The sequence below is a fragment of the Anomaloglossus baeobatrachus genome, chromosome 7 (assembly GCF_048569485.1).
Source record: "Anomaloglossus baeobatrachus isolate aAnoBae1 chromosome 7, aAnoBae1.hap1, whole genome shotgun sequence".
NCBI classification, from domain to species: Eukaryota; Metazoa; Chordata; class Amphibia; order Anura; family Aromobatidae; genus Anomaloglossus; species Anomaloglossus baeobatrachus.
The window spans coordinates 180,500,856-180,519,450 of NC_134359.1; the positions used below are offsets into that span (position 1 = coordinate 180,500,856).

Below are 18,595 nucleotides of genomic sequence, written 5' to 3' on the forward strand. Positions count from 1 at the left end.
TTAAGTGAAAACATGCAATGGTGATTGCCTCATCTCAAACAATTTATTGAAACAAAAGCCAACAACAGTGGTGGATAGACTGAGTGCAGGGATCAGAACAGTTGGCGGGAAGAGGGTGACTATGCATAATTCATAATTCCCAGGGGGGGGGGTCAATTTTTTTTTTTTACACAAAGATCGTTTTAGGCAATAAACAAAGCAAGCAAAAATATAAATATTCTTCTTGTGGGCATTTGCTGAAGTTATTTTGGGGCCTTAGATGTGCAGTCTAAAAGATGTATATAAAAGTGCATTTAGTTTTAAACTGAAATGTAAATGGAACCTGTCACTTTATTCACAATGCCAGAACTATGGGCACTGTGAATCAGAAGTCTGGCTTCACAATTGTCGTCAAGTATATATTTCTCCGAAATGTCCCAGCGTTTTCAAAAAAACATTGTTTGAAGACCTGGCCAATGACTAGACAGAGGCTCCCTGCACTGCTTGTAGTGCATTGGTAGGTCTCTCTCTTGTGAGTAAGGAGAGACCTGTCAATCACCTCCAAAAGTGCAGGGAGAAAGCCAACATGGAACTACAAGGAAAGAGCTGACCTAACAATGCTCCGTCCAGCTTCTCCTCGCACCATTCTAGCTGATTTACAGGTCTCACCTATGTGTGTACAGGGAAGGTCCTGTAAGTAGCTTAAGACTATGTTTCCACACTGCATCTTTTTTCTAAGTGCATCTTGACTGCATCTTTTTCCTGTGGTCTCAGAAAATGCAGCTTGTGGCCCAAAAAAATGCATTTCATTTTGCCGCATTTTGTTAATGCATTTTTTTAAAAGAGAAACAATGATAGGATAGGATAATTGATAGATAGCTAGACTAGATAGAGAATAGCTGATAATAGATAATAGATAGATAATAGAACATAAAAAATAGATAATATGAAAGAACCGATAGAATAAAATAACAGAATAGATTGATAAAGGGATAGCTAGCTTGGCCAGATGTTTTTTTAATTTTTTTTTGTTAAAATGACGTGGAGTCCCCCCATTTTTCATATCCAGCACAGAAACAGCAGGAGCTGCAGGCTGCAACCCTCAGCTGTGTGCTGTACCTTGGCTAGTTGTGAAAAATAGAGGGGATCCCATGCTTTTTTTTTTTAATTATTTGATTTATTTAAAAAAAAAAAAAAAATGATTTGGGTTCCCCCACATTTTTCTAAAACCAGCCAAGGTACAGCAGATAACTGGGGGCTGATATTATTTGGGTGGGAAGAGCCATTGTTATTTGTCCCTTTCCAGCCTAACAATAGCAGCCCACAGCCGCCCCAGAAGTGGTGCATCTGTAAGATGCGCGCCAATACTGACGCTGGGCCTGACTCTTCCCGTTGCCCTGGTGCGGTGGCAATCTGGGAAATAAGCCCATAGCTGCAACTAAGCAGCTGCTACTCTTCCCGTTGCCCTGGTGCGGTGGAAATCTGGGTAATAAGCCCACAGGTGCTACTAACCCCTAGCTGTGATGGCAGGCATCTTTGAGACACCCCCCAGCACTAATCTGTAAGTGAAATTAAATAAACACAAACACCCAAAAAATCCTTTATTTGAAATAAGACAAAAAGCACCCTCTTTCACCACTTTATTAACCCCCAAAGACTCCTCCAGGTCCGAAGTAATCCACATTAAGTCCCACGATGCTTCCAGCACTGCTACATATCTGAAGGTCACAGCACGCTCCATAGAACAAGACTGCCCGCTGTGAGCTCCATAGTAAATGAAGTGAGCCGCACGATAAGTGGTGGCAACACTTAGGTTACTCGCGGCCACAGCTGGAGTTCTCCACATGTGACTGCAAATCAGGCCGCAACTGAAGTGAGACGCACAATCAGCGGGATGTCACTCAGGTGATTTGCTGTCATAGGTAGAGGCCGTGGCCATACTGTGGCCAAGGCTAACCTGAGTGACGTAACCACTGAGCACGCGGGTCACTTCAGTTGCAGCCTGAACTTCACAGCGGGCAGTATTGCTCTATGGCGCTCACTGTGATCTTCAGATATGTAGCAGTGCTGGAAGCGTCTTGGGACCACGTGTGAATTATGTCGGACCTGGAGGGTATTGGGGTTGGTGAGAGTGTTTTTTTGTCTTTTATTCCAAATAAAGTATTTTGGTGTTTGTGTTTATTTCATTTCACTTACAGATTAGTGATAGGGGGTGTCTCAGGTAGACTGCTGCCATTACTAATTTAGGACTTAGTGGCAGCTGTGGGCTGTTATTAACTCCTTACTACTTCAATTGCAACCACACCAGAGCAATTTGGGAAGAGCTGGATAAAGTGCCGGGGCTGTTGCAGCTAATGCATGCAATTCCGGGCAGCTGCTAGCAGATATTTTTAGGCTAGGGGGTGCCCAATAATCATGGGTATCCCAAGCCTGAGAATATCAACCCCAGCTGTTGTGCTTTATCTGTGCTGGTATCAAATTATGGGGGGATACTATGCCAATATATTTTATTTATTTATTTTACTGTACGATACAGACCTGCCCACCAGTGTAATTGATTGATTGATTGGTTGCAGTCAGGCATGCTGTCACTCAGGGTGGGGGCTCGTCTGACTGCAACTAATCACAGCCACCGTTGGGCAAGAAAAGAAGTGCATACTCAGTGAAGGTAATGAGAGGCCCGGGAAGTGAATGACAGGCTGTGAGAGCAGTGTGACATATTGTGGTCCCCATTGACTTTATGGAAAACGGCATCTAGCCACATACCAGGGATCAATCCCCTGCCGACCCAGAGTCAGCGGGAGATTAATCTGCTAGTCCTCCGAAATGCAGGAACAAGACGCAAAAATAATTGACATGCTGCATCTTCAAAAATGCAGCCAAAAAAAGATGCACTTTGCAGACAGCAAAATATAAATCTCATAGACTTTGCTGGGAGAAGGAAACACATGTATTTAGGTGGATCTCTGTGACGTAAAAAATGCACTAAAAACGTAGTAAAAGTAGTAGTAGAAGTAGTAGTAAACTCCTACAAAGACCCTTATAATGGTTGGATTTCTGATGCCATTGTAATTTCATACTAGATTACAAATCTACACATTTTTAACAAGACTTAAGCGGGCTTTACACGCTGCGACATTGCTAGCAATTGCTAGCGATGTCGAGCGCGATAGCACCCGCCCCCGTCGTACAGCCGATATGTGGTGATCGCTGCCGTAGTGAACATTATCGCTACGGAAGCGTCACACGCACATACCTGCTCTGCGACGTCGCTCTGGCCGGCGAACCGCCTCCTTTCTAAGGGGGCGGGTCTTGCGGCATCACAGCGACGTCACACGGCAGCCGTCCAATAGAAGCGGAGGGGCAGAGATGAGCGGGACGTAAACATCCCTCCCACCACCTTCCTTCTGCATTGCCAGTGGAGGCAGGTAAGGAGATGTTTGTCGCTCCTGCGGTGTCACACATAGTGATGTGTGCTGCCGCAGGAACGACAAACAACATTGCTAAAAAACAAAAAACGATTTTTTATTTCAGGACGACCTCTCCGCGGCAAACGATTTTGCCTTCTTTTGCGATCGTTGCAGATTACTCTTAAGTTTTACACACTGCGATATCGTTAATGACACTGGGTGTGCGTCACAAACAATGTGACCCCGACGATAATTCATTAACGATATCGTAGCGTGTAAAGCCCCCTTTAGACCATAAAGTACCTATGGTGAGTTCCAGAAACGTCAAATGTAAATAATTTAAAAATTTAGATTCTAAAATTAAGTAGTTTTCAGTACCTTAATTTCACTGTGAACTGAACGCTAGTCTTTAAAACCAAAGGCCGCTGTGGGTGCGTTGGCATACAGGGCTGCCTCTCCACCACAAATGAGCTGTACGGAAACAAAATATATGATAAGTAATATAAACCCCAACATAATTGCATTGAAAATTCCAACTCTCACAACAAAGCGCTCATAGAGGAGATAAAAAAAGAACCATTTGCTTTTGCAAAAGAAGAATGAATATCCAAGACACTTAAAAGGTTTTACACTACAGTACACAAGTTCCAATCTAGAACATGAGGAGGTCAAGGCAACACAACACTCTAAAATGCCAAGTGAATACAAGTGTATTTCTTCACTCTCCTACATGAAATCCAAGAAATTATATACAAAAACATTAGTGGAAATAATAACGTGCATAAATAAATGTCAAAATATAGGGTGCTAAAGCATGTATTAATAACCTTACAGACAAATTAAAGAGATATTCTCAACATGTGTCTGCATGAGAGCACAGCTGAGGGGGACTGACACTGCCCCGTGACAGAACGTTTTGGTCTAGTACCTTCATCTTTCTGCGGAGCTTCATCCTGCTACTCTGATGTGCCAGAGCTTTTTTGAATTCTATATAGTTTTTACTGCATTTACCTATAAACATAACAGGACCTTAAAGAAGCATAGGGAAGACAATGGCTGCAGCACACAGCCAGGACCTGCCTCTAACAGCTGTGGGTGGAGCAGAGCTATGACTTTAACATAAATCCCCTTAAAACTTAACATTTAATATTGATGTTTAAAATATATATATATAATATACCACACTATATGATCAAAGTGAAATGGTGCACAGGAGAGAGAGGGAAAAATATCCCTACAATATCCACTCCCTCCTGTACTCTACCTAACCGTGGAGGTTGGCACCCTAAAGATACGTAGTGGCGCCCCCACTCCTCGACGGCTGTCCCTACTGATAACCCTATGAGCCCCTAGCCAAGGATAATGTGCAGTGCAAGCAATTAAAGTGCAGTGCCAACATATATATAAAGTGACTTGTGCAAAAACTGGAGCTCATAAAAAGCCTCAATTGATAAGAGGCCACAATCCTATCTCAAATGAGACCCTCGATAGTAGCAGGGACAGCCAGACTTAGCTTTTTATGCCTCAACGCGTTTCACCATCTCATGGTTCATCAGGAGGCCGATGTCCATATACAGTGGTATGATAGACCAGTGGCAGTAACCGTGCTGCCAGATTCACATGATACTAAGGGGCCACCAGGTGAATAATCAACCTTATAACCCCTCATGGGTCCTCCAGTCCAGGTGTTAATCAATGAGCTAAATCGTTACCTTAGTTATTGTCCGAAGGAGGCCACTTTTCCCCTCCTCCACATGCTCTGGCCATGATGCCCGTGCTCACTTCCGCGTTCCTCAGTGGAACGCACGCGTGCACCGCCCCCATACACGTGGGGCCGCGTCAATGCGCGTGCCCCAGGGGGCGGAGACCTGATCGCACATGAGTACACCCACAACTATGGTGTATGGTGTACTGCTCACTTCCGCGTTCCAATGTGGAACGCACATGCGACCCGCCCCCACATACCCTGTGGGGCCGCGTCTATGCGCACGCTCCAGGGGGCGGATCGCATTCGCATATAAGCACATAACCGCTTATGCTCACTTCCGCGTTCCAAGGTGGAACGCACGTGCGACCCGCCCCCACATATCTGGTAGGGCCGTGTCTATGCGCACGCTCCAGGGGGCGGATCGCAAATCGCATCAAAGCACAGCACAGTGCACAGGGGCAGATTAAAATGGTACCTTCATCACTTCCGCGTTCCACAGTGGAACGCATGCCTATGACACTCCTGTATTACATTCTCAGCAAACAGAATATTCGATCCTAAAACATCAGTATCAACAATGCAATGGGTAGTAGTGCAATAGAGGGGATGCCCAAACTGCTTATATCCCATCCCAAAAATATATAAGGAGGGAATAACAATTCCCATGTTAAGGAAGGAGGAGGGGTGGATATTCCAGCCGGGCCTCCTGTGGAGTACACTAACCAAGGGTATCGCAAAATATAGATATTTCCCCCAACACACTCTGGGTATGGAGGACCCCCAATTTGATATTTAATTAAGAAAATATACGCTGTCCTGACCCAGACAGCCACCGCCCAACTTCCCCTCTTAAGACCCCTTATAGTATCACCTTGTTACAAAAAACACGTATAGGATATCTGCTCATTAATCCCCCCAGGGGTGAGGGAGTCCAGTCTGAAGGTCCATTCGCTCTCCTTCTGTAATATACACCTGTCGAAATCCCCCCCTCTTGCATTAGGCTTGACAACTTCCATGACGCAGAAGGAAAGTTGGTGTGGATTTCCCCCATGTTTCTCAATCATGTGCCTGGCCAGGGGGGTATCCCGCTTGTTGCGGATGTCCCCCAAGTGTTTGTAACAAGGTGATACTATAAGGGGTCTTAAGAGGGGAAGTTGGGCGGTGGCTGTCTGGGTCAGGACAGCGTATATTTTCTTAATTAAATATCAAATTGGGGGTCCTCCATACCCAGAGTGTGTTGGGGGAAATATCTATATTTTGCGATACCCTTGGTTAGTGTACTCCACAGGAGGCCCGGCTGGAATATCCACCCCTCCTCCTTCCTTAACATGGGAATTGTTATTCCCTCCTTATATATTTTTGGGATGGGATATAAGCAGTTTGGGCATCCCCTCTATTGCACTACTACCCATTGCATTGTTGATACTGATGTTTTAGGATCGAATATTCTGTTTGCTGAGAATGTAATACAGGAGTGTCATAGGCATGCGTTCCACTGTGGAACGCGGAAGTGATGAAGGTACCATTTTAATCTGCCCCTGTGCACTGTGCTGTGCTTTGATGCGATTTGCGATCCGCCCCCTGGAGCGTGCGCATAGACACGGCCCTACCAGATATGTGGGGGCGGGTCGCACGTGCGTTCCACCTTGGAACGCGGAAGTGAGCATAAGCGGTTATGTGCTTATATGCGAATGCGATCCGCCCCCTGGAGCGTGCGCATAGACACGGCCCCACAGGGTATGTGGGGGCGGGTCGCATGTGCGTTCCACATTGGAACGCGGAAGTGAGCAGTACACCATACACCATAGTTGTGGGTGTACTCATGTGCGATCAGGTCTCCGCCCCCTGGGGCACGCGCATTGACGCGGCCCCACGTGTATGGGGGCGGTGCACGCGTGTGTTCCACTGAGGAACGCGGAAGTGAGCACGGGCATCATGGCCAGAGCATGTGGAGGAGGGGAAAAGTGGCCTCCTTCGGACAATAACTAAGGTAACGATTTAGCTCATTGATTAACACCTGGACTGGAGGACCCATGAGGGGTTAGAAGGTTGATTATTCACCTGGTGGCCCCTTAGTATCATGTGAATCTGGCAGCACGGTTACTGCCACTGGTCTATCATACCACTGTATATGGACATCGGCCTCCTGATGAACCATGAGATGGTGAAACGCGTTGAGGCATAAAAAGCTAAGTCTGGCTGTCCCTGCTACTATCGAGGGTCTCATTTGAGATAGGATTGTGGCCTCTTATCAATTGAGGCTTTTTATGAGCTCCAGTTTTTGCACAAGTCACTTTATATATATGTTGGCACTGCACTTTAATTGCTTGCACTGCACATTATCCTTGGCTAGGGGCTCATAGGGTTATCAGTAGGGACAGCCGTCGAGGAGTGGGGGCGCCACTACGTATCTTTAGGGTGCCAACCTCCACGGTTAGGTAGAGTACAGGAGGGAGTGGATATTGTAGGGATATTTTTCCCTCTCTCTCCTGTGCACCATTTCACTTTGATCATATAGTGTGGTATATTATATATATATATATTTTAAACATCAATATTAAATGTTAAGTTTTAAGGGGATTTATGTTAAAGTGTTGAATACCCTATTACTAGTGAAACTTGGAGCAGAGCTATGAACACAACTGTTAATCTGTTAAATGCCACTGTTAAACTCTGACGGCGCCATTTAAAGAGCACCTATATGGAGGCGCGTCGTTCATCGGTGCCTCAGATAATGGAAACAAAATAAAAGAAATTCTTATACAGTGCCTTGCGAATGTATTCGGCCCCCTTGAATTTTTCAACCTTTTCCCTCATTTCGGGCCTCAAACATAAAGATAAAAAATTTAAATTTTATGGTGAAGAATCAACAAGTGGCATACAATTGTGAAGTTGAACGAAATTTACTGCTTATTTTAAACTTTTATAAAAAAATATAAACTGAAAATTGGGGCGGGCAATATTATTCTGCCCCTTTAAGTTAATACTTTGTAGCACCACCTTTTGCTGCAATTACAGCTGCAAGTCGCTTGGGGTATGTCTCTATCAGTTTTGCACATCGAGAGACTGAAATTTTTGTCCATTCTTCCTTTGCAAACAGCTCGAGCTATGTGAGGTTGGAGGGAGAGTGTTTGTGAACAGCAGTTTTCAGCTCTTTCCACAGATTCTCGATTGGATTCAGGTCTGGACTTTGACTTGGCCATTCTAACACCTGGATACGTTTATTTGTGAACCATTCCATTGTAGATTTTGCTTTATGTTTGGGATCATTGTCTTGTTGGAAGACAAAGCTCCATCCCAGTCTCAGGTCTTTTGCAGATTCCAACAGGTTTTCTTCAAGAATGGTCCTGTATTTGGCTCCATCCATCTTCCCATCAATTTTAACCATCTTCCCTGTCCCTGCTGAAGAAAAGCAGGCCCAAACCATGATGCTGCCACCAGCATGTTTGACAGTGGGGATGGTGTGTTCAGGGTGATGAGCTGTGTTGTTTTTACGCCAAACATATGATTTGGCATTGTGCCCAAAAAGTTCGATATTGGTTTCATCTGACCAGAGCACCTTCTTCCACATGTTTGGTGTGTCTCCCAGGTGGCTTGTGGCAAACTTTAAACACTTTTTATGGATATTTTTGAGAAATGGCTTTTTTCTTGCCACTCTTCCATAAAGTCCAGATTTGTGCACTGTACGACTGATTGTTGACCTATGGACAGACTCTCCCACCTCAGCTGTAGATCTCTGCAGTTCATCCAGAGTGATCATGGGCCTCTTGGCTGCATCTCTGATCAGTCTTCTCCTTGTTTGAGATGACATTTTTCAGGGACGGCCGGATCTTCTTAGATTTGCAGTGGTATAATACTCCTTTCATTTCAATATGATCGCTTGCACAGTGCTTCTTTGGATGTTTAAAGTTGTGGAAATCTTTTTGTAACCAAATCCGGCTTTAAACTTCTCCACAACAGTATCACGGACCTGCCTGTTGTGTTCCTTGGTCTTTATGATGCTCCCTGTGCTTTAAACAGAACACAGACTATCACAGAACAGGTGCATTTATACAGAGACTTGATTACACACAGGTGGCTTATATTTATCATCATCAATCATTTAGGACAACATTGAATCATTCAGAGATCCTCAATGATATTCTGGAGTGAGTTTGCTGCACTGAAAGTAAAGGGGCTGAATAATATTGCACGCCCCAATTTTCAGTTTATTCTTTTTTAGAAAGGTTTAAAATAAGCAATAAATTTCGTTCAACTTCACAATTGTGTCCCAGTTGTTGATTTTTCACCATAACATTAAAATTTTTATCTTTATGTTTGAAGCCTGAAATGTGGGAAAAGGTTGAAAAATTCAAGGGGCCCGAATACTTTTGCAAGGCACTATAATTATTTATTTACAAATTCCTGGGGGGTAGGGGCTGACTGCTGAAGTAATAAAAAAATAACTGTTTGGTATAACCGTAATTATACTGATGAAGAGAATCATATTGCCAAGTAATTTTTACCACACAATTTATGCTATAAAAAAATACAAGAAAACAATGTTCCGAATTGTTTGGTTTTCTTTGTTTTGTTTTTGCAATTTCGCCCCACTTGGAATTTGTTCCCCAATTTCCAGTACACTATGTTGAGTCATTCAAAATACAACTGGTCTCACAAAAAAAAACAAGTTCTTCTATGTTTATCTGGAGAGAAGAATACAAAAGTTATGACTTGTAGGGGAAGAAAACAAAAAATGCAAAAATGGAAATTGGCCATGTCGGGAAGGATTAAGGTCCTGGCACTTTACTAATGCATACCATTACTCCAAAAGTAATTAAACAGATTCACAATATATGTCATAATGTGAGGCATAATGAGAACCACATGTAATTATAAAAGCAAATTAGGTAACCCAGGAAAATTAGGAAGTGGAGTATACACTACATAGAAGGTAAGATAGTGCCATTTTCAAGGGTGTCACAGCTGACAGACAACCCTGCAGTATCTGGCTGCAGAAGGTCACCGCGTTTGGCTGCACAATCTGCTCCCTGATAGTCCATTCTTTCTTTCTTGGTATGAGTGCAGATATTTGTATCTTCCCTGTTAGGGTAAACTCTTTCCCTTTTAGACCCTTGACAGTTCAGATGCAAATCCTTCTCTCCACTCTCTGTGTCTATATATACCACCTGCATTTCCCCTTGGTTTGTTGCTGGTAATAGTGTTTACTCTTAAACCGTCCAGATTGCAAGCAGTCGGCTTGAAATCTCCTGCCGTAACACGTTGTTGTATGTTGCGGTCATCTCCCAAAATCATCTTGCAGATAAGTTGTCTGTTTGAATTCCCCTGTTTGTTTATCGTGTGTGTTCTTTTGGTCTTAATGGGGTTGACTAGGGCTCATCCCTTCTGATCACTACCTAGAACCTCTTTCAGGGTCAGCCAGGGCCTAGATATCCTGATAGGTGTATAGGTGCAACACCTATCTATGGACGTCAGGGCAGCCAGGGACCAGTGGTAGGTTTTGCCAGGGGGTCAACATCTACCCTTTTCCCTACTTTGAGAAGTCTCCAGGAGGGGTAATAGACGCTGTGGAGAGTGAGTGCAGCCTCAGCCTCCTGTGACCTCACGTTTGAGACTCCTCTCACGTCACAGGAAGTGCAGTAAAAAAAAACAAAAAACCTTTAGAAATTAGGGAGGGAGAAATGTAGGGAATTGTATTTTAAAGATAATTACAAAAGTGGTTAGCGGGTAAGAATAGATAATTAAAAAATACATTTTGGGTGCTGAACAACCCCTTTAACTACCTGAGTGTAATTTGCAAAATGGAATCACTTTTTGTAGATTTCTACTGTTTTGTCACATTAGGGGTGTTTCAACAATTTCTTTACCACTGTCTGTGTGAAAGTGAAAAATTACCTTTGTTAAACTAAGTTCATATGTTCAGTAATAATTCGTTAGAACGGATCCAGCAGCAATCTGTTGGCAAAAAAATTGGGCAAACCCAACTTTTTTTGTTCATTTTTAAACTGATTTTTGCTGGATCCGTTTTATAACAGTGGAAAACATATCCGTTAATCGTTTGGTGTTTATCTTCCATTTGAAACTGATTCAGTAAGCAATAAACGGATCCTTTACAAATTAAAGAAAAATGGATGGCTAAATAGCAGTCCGTTAATCATTCAAGTCCAATGTTAAAAAAAAATGTTCACAGTTAAAAATCTATTATTTAAAAACCAGCAAAAAACTTCTAACAGATGATAACTGGACATGTGAACTTAGGATTAAGTCAATTTAAGCTCAAAATGTTTCATTTTTACCATAGCTCATAAAAAGAAAATAACATGCCAGTAATTATTACACTATTTCTCCCAAGTACAGCAATATGGTCATAGACTACTGTTTGGGCACGTGTCAAAGTTCAAAAGAGAAAAAGCACCATTTAGCTTTTGGGACGCTGTTTCCTGGAATAGTTTGTGAACACTATATGCAAGAGCCTTTGTATTAAAAATGTTCATTGTACTCATAGATGAATTCACTGAGAGGAGGGTAGTTTCCAAAATGGGGTCATCTTTGGGGGATTTTTGCTGTTCTAGCACTAGGGAGGCTCTAAAAGTTGCACCCAAAGTATCACTGCCATATTTCAGTACTAACAGTCAAATATCCATTCTTCCCTTTTGAGCTCTGCAAGTGCACAAATAGCAGTTTCTAACCACATATTGATAATTTCCACATTCAAAATAAGTTACCTCAGAAATTGCAGGGTAAATTTTCACATACCCTTGTGAAAATGAAAATTTGATGTGAAAACAACAACAACATTTTAGAAGAAAAAAGCCATAATTTTTAGTTTCCATAAACAAGTATTATAAAATTTTGTGACGCACATGTGGTTGCAATATGCTCACTGTAGCCCTAGAGTAATTAATTGAGGAGTGTTATTTCCAACACTGAGTCACCTTGGGGATTTAAAGTGGTGCCTGGAAAACATTCCAGACAAATTTTCACTCAAAAAAAGAAATGGCTATTTTTCTTTTCCAAGTGTGTCCAAACAGTAGTTTTCAACAACTTCGGAAGAAGTGGGTCTACTTTATTTACTAACCTTGGTGGAAATGAAAACTATGAAGCTAAAGTATCATTTTAGTGGGAAAGAAAACAATTTTTTTATGTTTGCGTCTAAATGTAATATAGGTTTGTGGAAAACGTGTGAGTCTTAAAATACCTCTACAGTACAAGATGAATTTCTTGAGAGGTGTGATATCCAAAATGGGTTCACTTATGGTAGGTTTCTGCTATTTTGGAACCTCAGCAGATCTTCAAATGTGAGGTGGTGACCATAGTATATTCTACGTAAAATTGCAGACCAAAAGTCAAATAGCATTCCTTCCCTTTTGAATTCTGCTATGTAATAGCAATATTAGCAATATAATAACAATAGTTATTTGTAATAGTTAATAATAATAGCAATAGTAATAGCAAAAAGTAATATCTGACAACAAACAGGGTATCTCTATTCTTAGAGCCTGCTTTACACGTTGCAATGTATCTTACAATGTGTCAGCGGGGTCACGTCGTAAGTGACGCACATACGGCATTGTAAGGTACATTGCAGTGTGTGACAGGTACGTGCGATTGCGATTGAACGGTAAAACGTTCATCGCATGCACATCGTACCTGTCTCTAGAATTGCACGTCAGATTGTTCATCGTACCCGGGGTAGCACACATCGCAGCGTGTGACACCCCGGGAACGATGTACAGATCTCACCTGCCTCCTGCGGCTCCCGGCCCACAATGCGGAAGGAAGGAGGTGGGCGGGATGTTGACGCCCGCTCAGCTCCGCCCCTCCGCTTCTATTGGCCGGCTGCCACGTGACGCCGAATGTCCCTCCCACTCCAGGAAGTGGACGTTCGCCGCCCACATTGAGGTCGTATGGAAGGTAAGTATGTGTGACGGGGGTTACTCATATGTGCGGCACGTTCAACAAATTGAACGTGCCTCACATACGATGGGGGCGTTGCAAATCACATACGAAATCGTATGCGAAATTGCAACGTGTAAAGAAGGCTTAGAAGAAATTGCACAACAAATTGTGTGGTCCATTTTCTTCCATCATACCTTATGAAAATATAACATTTGAGACAAAGCAATTTCATGGGAAAAAAAATAAAAAGGTTCAGTTTTGCATCCTCATGTTATAAATTTTTGTGAAGAAGCTGTGAAACTGAAAGGTATACTACACCCATAGAGAAGTTCCTTTAGGGGTCTAGTTTTCAAAATGTCACTAGTAGAAGATTTATGTTATTTCAGCACCTTGTGGGCCCTGCAAATGCAACATAGCATCTATAATCTAGTCCAGACAAAATTGCACTTAAAAGTGAAATGGCACTTTTACCTTGGAGCCCTGCCGTGCGCCCAAACAGTGGTTCCCCACTGCCCTCTTTCCCCACTGATTTTTGTACTAACCATCAAACTCTTTCTCAGACACATTCGAACTAACGGGGATATTAACGGGATAAAAATTCTCTCCTTTACACACAAAATTGCTGCTTACACGGATGACCCCCTTTTCTTTATCACCAACCCTAGAATCTCGCTCCGTAATCTAATGGCAGAATTCCACAGCTATTCTCGCCTCTCTAACTTCAAAATTAATTTTTCCAAATCGGAGGCTCTGGATGTTGGTCTTCCTCCCCCGCTTGTGAGTCACCTTAAGGGAGCTTTTAGTTTTAAATGGGCAGCGCAAACGTTAAGCTATCTAGGAATAAAGATTACTGCATCCCTTCCAATATTATACAAATGCAATTTCCCGGGACTTCTTAAAACTATAAGAGTAGACTGTGAGATGTGGTCCAAATCTATCTTTAACTGGTTTGGTAAGTGGCAAATCTTCTAAATGAATATCCTTTCGAGAATATTATATTTGCTACAGTCCCTTCAGCTTTCTTCAAAACAATAAATGCAATTCAAACGGCCTTTATCTAGGCCGGCAAGGGAGCTAGGGTTAAACGTGCTGTCCTATGCAGCCCCAAAGCTGAAGGGGGTATTGGCCTCCCGAATCTCAAGCTGTACCACGTGGCTTCCCACCTGGCGCGGATTGTTGACTGGTGTAGAAACAAACATAACAAGAAATGGGTCCCGATAGAACAGAGCTTTACAGACTTCTAATTATGCACCCTCCCGTGGGCCGCCTCTGCTGCCCACATCCCATTGAAAGCGCATCCTACAATTGGGCCCACAGTAAACATTTTCTTGGCTCTGTTAGTTGGCAGGGTGGCAATTCCCCCCCTCTCGAATCTTGCACCAATTCTCAGTCACCCTGGCTTTAGTCCTGGCTGTTCAGATCCCATATTTAGGGCATGGAGTAGGGCAGGTTTTGACAGAGTAGCGGGGTAGAGTAGTGACTCGGACTGGCCCTCGCTTGAAGAGCTTATTGATGCTTCATATCCGGTGCCACTTGGGAACTGTAAAAGTTCCCAAATTAAGCATTTATTGAACACACTTCCACCTAGGGTGCAGTTTTTGACACATAAGACTCTTTTTGACTCCACTTGCCTAGCATCAGGATCTATCCGACATACACTCTCAATGTCCTACTCCCTGTTGGTCTCACCCCCGGATCAGCCACCTCCCCCCTACATTCTGCAATGGTAAAGAGAGTTAGGGTCCCGGTACTTGTAGCGACGCACCAGCAATCCAACCAGCGATCCGAGCTGGCAGGGATCGCTGGAACGTCGCTACATGGTCGCTGGGAGCTGTCAGTCAGGCAGATCTCAGCGATCAGAGATCAGCCACCAGCGACCCGTGTAACGACGGTCTCCCGTCGTCAAACACGACAATGCGTGCTGCACAGAGGGAGACCAACGAGTAAAAAATAGTCCTGATCGTTTTGTCACGATCAGCGACCTTGCAGCAGGGGCCCGCTCGCTGTTGCTTTTCACACACAGGGAGATCGCTAGCGAGGTCGCTTAAACGTCACAAAACCTGTGACATTTCAGCGATCTCGCTAGCAATCTCCCTGTGTGTGGCGGGGGCTTTAGATGTAACCTTCTCACTGGAACAGCGAGCCAACATATTTCGTCTGGTTCATAAGACGTCCTTTAGATTGAGATTACTGGAGGTGAATTACAAACTTCTCTCACGCTGGTACAGAGTACCCTCTTGTTTACATACAATGTTTCCTTCAGTGAACCCAATATGTTGACGGTGTAGCGGGGCAGAAGGTACTTTCCTACACATCTTTTGCGAGTGTAGTGTGTTGCAGCCCTTCTGGACAGGAGTGAGTCAGATTATTTGCAAAATAACGTGGTATGTGGGCGAAATGGGGCCGACATTATATCTAGTGCAGCACAGCGAAATGTCGGCTTCTGCATACAAATGTTTGCTCTTAAGATTTCTAATTATGGCGGCCCACTCGTGTGTGACTCTTAACTGGAGGAATATTACCTGTCCCACCGTGTCACGTTGGATCAAGAGGGTTAACGGCATTATGCATATGGAGAACCTAGGACCTGACATCTTCGAGCCATGACACTTATGAGAAGTTCTGGGCCACCTAGTACTATTGGCTCAACTTTTGTTTTACCTAAAATGGTTTGCATTCTTCTATGTGCAATGTATTTCTATGATTTACATTTTGTTTACTGATGTCAAGTTAAATAGAGAATTATAAAAAATAAATAAATTAAATAGCATACCTTTGTATCAGTTGCTTAAGTAAACTGAGCGTACGCTCTTGGAAGGCTTGCTTGTTTTTTGTAATTGGGTCTTCACCGTCACATACAAGTTTCTGCTCCAACTCCTCCAGTTTCTTCAATTGCTGACGAGTTTGTTGCAGGCTCTTCGCAATGGAGGTGAACCTGTAAGGCCACATAAATCATACATCCCTTAAATATTGTGTTAACTAATGAAAAAGGTCCCTAAGTTGAAGGAACTTTAATACTGTTCACTTTTATTTTGCTACAAGGCACTTGCTGATGTGGCATTATCTATACTATATTATATGCCAGTTTGGCTGAAAATAAAGCTGTAAATTCAAGACCAGGATCACTACAGCAGGGTATTACCTTTGGAAGAATAGAAACAAAAATGCTTCTAGACTAGTGATGGGCATACTCACATATACCCAGGATCGGCGGGTCCAACCAGGTTTAAAAAATAAACCCGGTTTGAGCCCGGAATTGATCCAGGATATTTAGTCGGACGCCAATCACCCATATAAGTCTATGGGAACCAGAATACGGTGCTTTAACCCCTTCACGACCAGCCGATTTTTCGCTTTCCGTTTTTTTTCCGCCATTCTTTTTCTGAGAGACGTAACTTTTTTATTTTTCAGTCAATATGGTCATATGAGGGCTCATTTTTTGCGGAACGAGCTGTACTTTTCAATGAAAGCATACGTTTTACCATATAGTGTACTGGAAAACGGCAAAAAAATTCCAAATGCAGAAAAATTGCAAAAAAAGTACGATAGCACTATTGTTTTTGAGATATTTTATTCACTGTGTTCACTATATGGTAAAACTGATGTGTGGGTGTGATGCCTCAGGTCAGTGCGAGTTCGTAGACACCAAACATGTATAGGTTTACTTTTATATAAGGGGTTAAAGAAAATCGGAAGTTTGTCCGAAAAAAGTGGCGCACGTTTTACGCCATATTCCGTGACCTGTAGCGTTCTCATTTTTCAGGATCTATGGCTCAGTGATGGCTTATTTTTTGTGTCTCAAGCTGACGTTTTTAACAGTACCATTTTTGCGCAGATACTACGTTTTGATCGCCTCTTTTTGCATTTTGCGCAAAAGTTGTGGCGACAAAAAAAGTCATTTTGGCGTTTGGAATTTTTCTGACGCTACGCCGTATACTGATCAGATTAATTGATTTTTTATTTTGATAGATCAGGCGTTTCTGAACGCTGTGATGCCAAATGCGTGTATTTTTTTAACCCTTTAATTTTCAATGGGGCGAATGGGGGGTGATTTGAACTTTTAGGTTTTTTTTTTTTTTTTTTTAATTTTTTAAAACTTTTTTTTTAACTTTTTTTTTTTATTTTACTAGTCCCCCTGGGGGGCTATTGCAATCAGCAGTCCGATCGCTCTGCACTATCTGCTGATAACAGCTACACAGCTGTAAACAGCAGATACAGTCACTTTCTTTTTCACTGGGCCGCGGGCACAGTGAAAGTGAAAGCAATTCATGTGTAGTACAGGAGTCATCACATGACCCTGTGCTACCATGACAACTACTGAAGTCACATGATCGCGCCACGTGACTTCCGGTATCGGGCGGTAAGTAAAAGTTTACCACGATCGCGCTTATAATGGCGCTGTCACATATTGACAGCGACATTTAAGGGGTTAAACGGCACGAGCAGATAACTATTCTGCTCGTGCCTAGCAGGCACACATCTCAGCTGTGAAAATCAGCTGAGATGTGCGCCGATCGCGGCATGATGCCGGCAGACCGCGGGCAGTAACGTTATGACCGCTAGGACGTAATTTTACTGCCCGCGGTCGTTAAGGGGTTAAAACGGTGGTAGAAGGGATAGGGGAATTTGAGCAGGCACGTTAGATTTACCGAGTCTTCCGCATGGCTCTAACACTACTTCCAGGGCTGCTCATTAGTGTTCATGCAAATGCACTGCTTCCCTCGACCACCAGCAGTCCCCTCAGGTCTGAATGGTTGCAGTCAAACGCACCCCCACTCTGTGTGATAGCGTGACTGACTTCTTGCAATGAAAGACACTGTCTGTGCCTCTTTATTGGTGTAAAAATAAATAAATAAAAATTTGGTATAGGGTCCCCCCATATTAGGACACCCAGCACAGATATAGCATATTGCAACAGGCTGCAGCTCCCAGCCGTGCTCTAATCTTGGCTGTGTATCAAAATAAGAGGGAACGCATGCAGCTTTTTTTAGTAAATTATTTAAATAAATAATTTAAAAAAAACTGGGGTGCGGTCCCTCTTATTTTAAAACCCAGCCATGATAAAGATGGCAGCTGGGAGCTGGTATTCTCAGGCTGGGGAGATCCATGCTTAGTGGGCCCCCCAAACTAAAATAGCAGCCTGCAGCTACCCAGGATTGTTGCATCCATTAGATGCGACAATCCCGGCACTTTACCCAGCTCATCCCGATTGACCTGGCAATCAGAGTAATAAGGGGGTTAATAACAGCTCACAGCTGCCACTAAGCCTTTGATTAGTAATGGGAGATGTCTAGGAGATCCCTCCATTGCTAATCTGTAAATAAAAATAAACAAAACACCAAAAAAATCTGTTATTTCAAATAAAATACAAAAAAAACACACCCTCATTCACTTCTTTATTAACCCCCAAAAACACAGGTCTGACATAATCCACAAGAGGTCTCACGACAATTCCAGCTATACTACATGTGAGTGACATCACTGCTCATCGCTGCGGCTCAGTCTCTGCCTGAAGCTCACAATGGGCGGTCATATTCTATGCCCACGTGCTATCACTTCATATGTAGCAGAGATGGATTCATTGTGGGCCATCGTGTGA

General features: G+C 43.1%; 1 protein-coding gene across 1 annotated transcript in view; it reads right to left on the bottom strand.

Moving 5' to 3' along the window:
- STAT1 (signal transducer and activator of transcription 1) overlaps window positions 1-18,595 on the bottom strand; it is an 801,166-nt gene that overhangs the window by 454,884 nt on the left and 327,687 nt on the right. The window contains exons 9-10 of the mRNA XM_075317825.1: window positions 15,770-15,931; window positions 3,768-3,860 (exon numbers count right to left, since the gene is read on the bottom strand). Coding sequence (XP_075173940.1) covers window positions 3,768-3,860; window positions 15,770-15,931 — 255 coding nt within the window. The remainder of the gene's footprint in view (window positions 1-3,767; window positions 3,861-15,769; window positions 15,932-18,595) is intronic.